Consider the following 7,084-nt stretch of genomic DNA (forward strand, 5'->3'; position numbering starts at 1 on the left):
CTAAATTCAAATAAAGCAAAACACAATTTTGAATTTTGATTCATGTTTAGTGAAAATTAATAATGCTTATTAAGCATAAAAATCATCTTGAATTTTTTTATTTCATCCTGTTTTAATTAATTTTTTTTTGTATCAGTATAAGAGATCAGTGAATTAAATCTATGTTTGGAAAGGGATCAAATATCAAGAAAAGTTGGAAACTCCTGATCAAAATGATATTGAGAAACAAGGCAATAAATGAAATAACATGTTGAAAGTAATACACTGTTTTTAACGTATTCAACAGATAATTTAGAATTACTGTTAAATCTTTCCTGTTATAAAGAATTTATAAAACATTCACATATTCAGAGTTTTGCTTTTTATAATTCTTTCTCATCAATTTGAAATGAAATAAATTCAAAAATATTTTATAGGTCAAAACATAAAATAAATACAGCTGTTTGATTTGAATAGGTATGATTAAAAACTTAAGTACAGTAAACCTCTGCTAACTCAAATTTTTTGAAACAGTAATTTAAAAATTTTTTGGCAATTGAAAAATTGTAATTAATAAGTGTTTTTGATATATTTGCAATACTGTGCATTATATCACTGTAGTCAGTAAGTAATGTAATGAAAGATTACACATTGTTGTATACTGTACTATCATGAAATTTTTTGAGCTAATTTCTTGTAATAATAAATTCAATAGTATAATGATTGTGTAGTATATCCATATTCATCAGAAAAATCACAATGTTAACTTTCAAGTTAAACAATCTTCATCCTATATTAGTCTGAATTAGTGGGGGTTTACTGTATTTATTTTAACAAATTATTTGTGATTAATGCTCTTTAATTTACCATAAATAAAATTAACTTGAAAAATACTCAATTAATATACAATTAATTCAGATGATTCCACAATTTCAGATGATCTTAAAAGTTACAGATTATATATCATATTGATAGTGGCTATACTTGAAAACTTGAATGTTTTATCAGTGTTTAAATAATTTTCTAATGATTTTATTGGAATTAACTGTATGCCTTCCTTTATCACACATAATGAATATCAAAATTTCTGAAATTTGAACTATATGATAAACAAAAGAAATATTTTTTCTAGAAATAATGTTGGTTTTAAAATGATGTCTAAATATTTTCAGAATGGAAATGCTATATATCTCCTGCCAGAGTCATCAAGCACAGAAATATAATCTAAAATTTTTTGCATTTTGATAATTGCATATTAGTTCTTTTCTTTAGATATAGATATTACAGATATCCTTTGTACAACACAGTTTCACTCTAACATGGTTTGAGAATTGGAGACATCTCGGTACAAAATGTCACAATTTTTAAGTGCAAACACTGTCATTCAATTATTTTTATTCAAGCAGGCACACATATTGTCTCATATTTGCTCATGGATTTTAGAATGTTGAAATTTTTTATGTTGTTTTGTGCCTTTTGCCCAGTTTTCTTTAATAAGAACTGATTGCACAACTTTTCTTCCTTGTCCTTGCTTTCTATTCTATTGATAGCTTTCCTATAAACCAGGGTTTATAGGAAAGTTAGGTGTTGGTGATAGTGATCTAAATGAATCCAAAAGACTGTTGCTATGTTTTGTTTTTATATATTAAATTAAAAATTACTACAGAAAAAAATAAAATTTTTAAACATCTTCTAGGCAAATGCAAGCACATGATAATATCAGATTTTATGAAAAAAGTAGATAAAACTCAAGATTACTGATACTTCAGATTAAGGTCAACAGGAAAGTGACAATATTTTGCCAAAAAGACAGTATCCTCATTTAACAGTGTTTAGCAATGAAGAAAAAATTAATATTAATGTTCAATTTGATTGTGATTGTTAGATAATTATTCATTGCTTTAATAAACATATTTCTCTTAATCACAAAAAAGAATAGTATATTTTTGCTAACTTTTGAAACTTAACCCTGTTTTGTATAGCACAGATTTGCATAACACAGCACTTTTTCAGGACCTAATTACTGTATTATATGGAAGATATCTGTGTTTATAATTTGAAATTTAAAAATAAGGCCTGAAAATTAGGTTAGCCATTCTTATGAAATTTTTCCTCAAGTTTTGCATCTGTCCATTTTATGTAACGCTGAGATAAGTATAAGTATAATTTGTTGAATACAGATGTTTTCAAAATAGTGGGGCAAAGTTCAAGATATGATTCTTCACTGTATATGTCTGGAAATGTGCAGTTTTTGAGAAATAAAACCTCTTATGACAGTGTCAGGTGAAAGACAGATTTTATTGCATAACTCTTGAAAGAGCCAGCTCATTTTAGTATATGTCTCCCCCAATGACAGTGTAGACATGCTATTGCAACACATCACATCATTGACAACTGCACATTTGAAGGTTCCAAGCCCATTCACAAGGCTTGGAACCTTCAAAAGTATGTGGCAGTCCATGCTCCAATGTCTACATGTGGATAGATGAATATGATTAGCATTCTAAGTATTTCTTACAAGATCTATATAATTTAGAGAGTTATGTAACAAAAACCCTTTTTCATCTGACACTATCATGAGGTTTGATTTCTCAAAATAATGATTTCTTGATTTTCCTGGAAGAATTATCCTCCAAAGTTTGTCCCACCATTTGTATTATTATTTTAGTTTATTATTGTTATGTTAAATATCTTTTCCTGAAATGTCAGCATAATTTAGCAGAAACTGAACTGCTGATTGTGATATAAAAATATCATATCATTATTATATTTCCTGAATAATATAATATTTAACTTTTAGTGGAATGAATTGTAACATGGAAGTTTCAATATTAATTATGATATGATCTGATATTTAATTTTTGATCTAAAACAAAATATAATTATCATTTGGATAAATTGATTATTGGTTAGGAAAAATACATATTAAATTGTGGTGCTGAATACCTTTGTTTTGTGATGTGTGAATATTTGCTGAAACTTGTCTTTTATTTGTTACTAGTAGGCTATGACTAAAGAAAAGAGATGTAAAAGTTATTTTATATCATAAATAATTTTGCAAATCATAACTTTACAAAATCAAATAATTATTGCTCAACTTGGTTATGTAAAATTATCATCAGTAAGTTCTATTTATTACTTAAAACATTAATTCTATGTTAACAAGAAAGAAGAAATTCAAAAATGAAACGTTTATTCTTGAGTTAGGACTACANAACACAGCACTTTTTCAGGACCTAATTACTGTATTATATGGAAGATATCTGTGTTTATAATTTGAAATTTAAAAATAAGGCCTGAAAATTAGGTGAACCATTCTTATGAAATTTTCTTTCAAGTTTTGCATCTGTCCATTTTATGTAATGCTGAGATAAGCAAGAGTATAATTTGTTGAATACAGATGTTTTCAAAACAGTGGGGCAAAGTTCAAGAGATGATTCTTCACTGGAAAATGAAAAAAAAACACATGTAAGTATATGTCTGGAAATGTGCAGTTTCTTTAGTCATAGCCTCCTAGGCTATGACTAAAGTAAAGAGATTAAAAGTTATTTTATATCATAAATAATTTTGCAAATCATAACTTTACAAAATCAAATAATTATTGCTCAACTTGATTATGTAAAATTATCATCAGTAAGTTCTATTTATTACTTAAAACATTAATTCTATGTTAACAAGAAAGAAGAAATTCAAAAATGAAACGTTTATTCTTGAGTTAGGACTACAACTTATTATAAATAATTTTTAATTATAGTTTGAATGACATATTTTCTTCTATGTCACTCTCTCTAGAATAAACAAAATTTAAATGTATCAATACATTGTTTAATATTAATTAATGTTATATTATTATTATAGAAAAGAACTCCGGAACATTTTCGTCATCAACGAATGGCTCCAGCAGTAAATTTAGTCTTTCAAATTTATCTCGACGAGAGCCATCCCAGCAGATTGCTCCCGCAAATAATAATCAGCAAAATATTTTTAATAGCCGAAGAAGTAGTGCCAAGTCGTTTTCTTTTACTTTAGCCGCAGCCGAAACGGAAACGGAGATGAATACTTTTTCAACAGACGTGCAGTCGTCAGAAGTTACTTTATTAAATAACTTCGACAGCAAATCTGAACAAGCTTTCGCAGAGAAATCGACTTCATCCAAGGATAAATATACTGAACTTAGTCAATTAAGCAAGATGGAAAAAGAACAGTTTATGGCACCAAAATTTGTTTCGGGTATGATTCCAACAAAACCTCCACCGATCGAATTGTGTTTATTAAATAACTTCAACAGCAAATCTGAACAAGCTTTCGCAGAGAAATCGACTTCATCCAACGATAAATATACTGAACTTAGTCAATTAAGCAAGATGGAAAAAGAACAGTTTATGGCACCAAAATTTGTTTCGGGTATGATTCCAACAAAACCTCCACCGATCGAATTGTGTTTATTAAATAACTTCAACAGCAAATCTGAACAAGCTTTCGCAGAGAAATCGACTTCATCCAACGATAAATATACTGAACTTAGTCAATTAAGCAAGATGGAAAAAGAACAGTTTATGGCACCAAAATTTGTTTCGGGTATGATTCCAACAAAACCTCCACCGATCGAATTGTGTTTATTAAATAACTTCAACAGCAAATCTGAACAAGCTTTCGCAGAGAAATCGACTTCATCCAACGATAAATATACTGAACTTAGTCAATTAAGCAAGATGGAAAAAGAACAGTTTATGGCACCAAAATTTGTTTCGGGTATGATTCCAACAAAACCTCCACCGATCGAATTGTGTTTATTAAATAACTTCAACAGCAAATCTGAACAAGCTTTCGCAGAGAAATCGACTTCATCCAACGATAAATATACTGAACTTAGTCAATTAAGCAAGATGGAAAAAGAACAGTTTATGGCACCAAAATTTGTTTCGGGTATGATTCCAACAAAACCTCCACCGATCGAATTGTGTTTATTAAATAACTTCAACAGCAAATCTGAACAAGCTTTCGCAGAGAAATCGACTTCATCCAACGATAAATATACTGAACTTAGTCAATTAAGCAAGATGGAAAAAGAACAGTTTATGGCACCAAAATTTGTTTCGGGTATGATTCCAACAAAACCTCCACCGATCGAATTGTGTTTATTAAATAACTTCAACAGCAAATCTGAACAAGCTTTCGCAGAGAAATCGACTTCATCCAACGATAAATATACTGAACTTAGTCAATTAAGCAAGATGGAAAAAGAACAGTTTATGGCACCAAAATTTGTTTCGGGTATGATTCCAACAAAACCTCCACCGATCGAATTGTGTTTATTAAATAACTTCAACAGCAAATCTGAACAAGCTTTCGCAGAGAAATCGACTTCATCCAACGATAAATATACTGAACTTAGTCAATTAAGCAAGATGGAAAAAGAACAGTTTATGGCACCAAAATTTGTTTCGGGTATGATTCCAACAAAACCTCCACCGATCGAATTGTGTTTATTAAATAACTTCAACAGCAAATCTGAACAAGCTTTCGCAGAGAAATCGACTTCATCCAACGATAAATATACTGAACTTAGTCAATTAAGCAAGATGGAAAAAGAACAGTTTATGGCACCAAAATTTGTTTCGGGTATGATTCCAACAAAACCTCCACCGATCGAATTATGTTATTAAATTGAATTTAAAATCACGACGATGTAAAATGAATTCAGTTTTCTTTATTAATGATTTAATAACTTCCGAATTTTACATCAACGAATTTGATTTATATTTTAATTGGTTTAAAATTATTAGTTGAATATTCTGAAGTACATATTTTTTAATTGTGTATATTCTTGTTAATAAATTGAATTTTTTGACAGCATTTTTGTTACTCAATTTACTCGCAATACTTTATACAAAAATAAATTCGAATTCTAATTTATAATTTATTTTCACATATTTTTAAAGAATTTATTAGAAAAATACATTCTTATTATTGTATTATTAATTAATAAATAAACTGTCATGTCCGGCAAAATAACCAGGTGAAATAACTTTATTCACAAAACAAACATTCGAAATCTTGGGATTATCTTGTTATTTATCCTAATATAACTTAAGTCCTTCTTAAACCAGCGATGACCTCAAACCCAAAACGAAATTTTCCATAAAAGTTTTGGCGCCGATCAATGTCGTATACAAGAGAGAAATATAAAATTGGTCTGACCGCTAAGTAGCGATTTTTACCAAATGCTACAATTTTTAATACATTATTATCCGTATTTCAAAACATTTGATTATATGCTTAAATTAGTACTTGTTAGCATTGGATTTGCTATTAATTAAAATCACGTTATTGCCATAGCAAAGCCACATAATAGATAGCTACTTACAGTTAGTACGCAAGACATAAGTAAAATTTATTAACCAAAATTAAGAAAAACACGAGATTAAAAAATAAATATGAAACAAACATCTCTGTTCTAATCGATTATCTGTTTTATTTATTACTAGCTGTAAGGACCCGCTTCGCTGGGTTTTTATTTGTTCGTACATTTGTATGTAATATAGTTTTTTTTATATATAAAAGACTGTTTTTCTAAGTAATCTAGAATCTAGCTGCAAGGACCCGCTTCGCTGGGTTTTTATTTGTGGGCAAAAAGTAACGATACTGAAGATTAAGATAATTACATTATAGCCAATCTTACCGTTTTCACAAAATTCAAGAATTAGGTCTCCCGTGTCCAGACGTTTCCAGAGAATTTTTACATGGGCATAAAAATATGTTCGATTTCCCGCAAAAGCGCAAAAAACCGTTTGTAAATCTTGCATGCAGCTTTATATTAACACCTCCTGGTCCCGATTTTATTTCTGAACGTCTGTTCACGCCCAGTCAAACGAACTATTTTCAACGTTTCTGGAACGTTTACGATCGTTTTATAATCGAACCAATATTCGAATTTTATGTTCGAATTTAATTCGAACAAATTCGAATAAAACATTTGAAATAGAAAGCCACTTTCAACCACTTTCAAGCCTATATCTCCCGCACCCTTATAGCTATCGAGACGCAACCACCCCTATGCACGAATGGAGACTTGGGGCTACCACCACATACAAACACCATTCAC

General features: G+C 29.4%; 1 protein-coding gene across 1 annotated transcript in view; it reads left to right on the forward strand.

Moving 5' to 3' along the window:
* LOC111626139 overlaps nucleotides 1-5,794 on the forward strand; it is a 28,941-nt gene extending 23,147 nt beyond the window's left edge. Inside the window, exon 7 of the mRNA XM_023369438.1 lies at nucleotides 3,838-5,794. Within this exon, the coding sequence (XP_023225206.1) occupies nucleotides 3,838-5,645 (1,808 nt within the window). The 3' untranslated portion in view covers nucleotides 5,646-5,794. The remainder of the gene's footprint in view (nucleotides 1-3,837) is intronic.
* The last annotated feature ends 1,290 nt before the right edge of the window (nucleotides 5,795-7,084 follow it).

The sequence above is a fragment of the Centruroides sculpturatus genome, unplaced genomic scaffold (genome assembly GCF_000671375.1).
Source record: "Centruroides sculpturatus isolate CEXI.00-Female unplaced genomic scaffold, Cexi_2.0 scaffold305, whole genome shotgun sequence".
NCBI lineage: Eukaryota > Metazoa > Arthropoda > Arachnida > Scorpiones > Buthidae > Centruroides > Centruroides sculpturatus.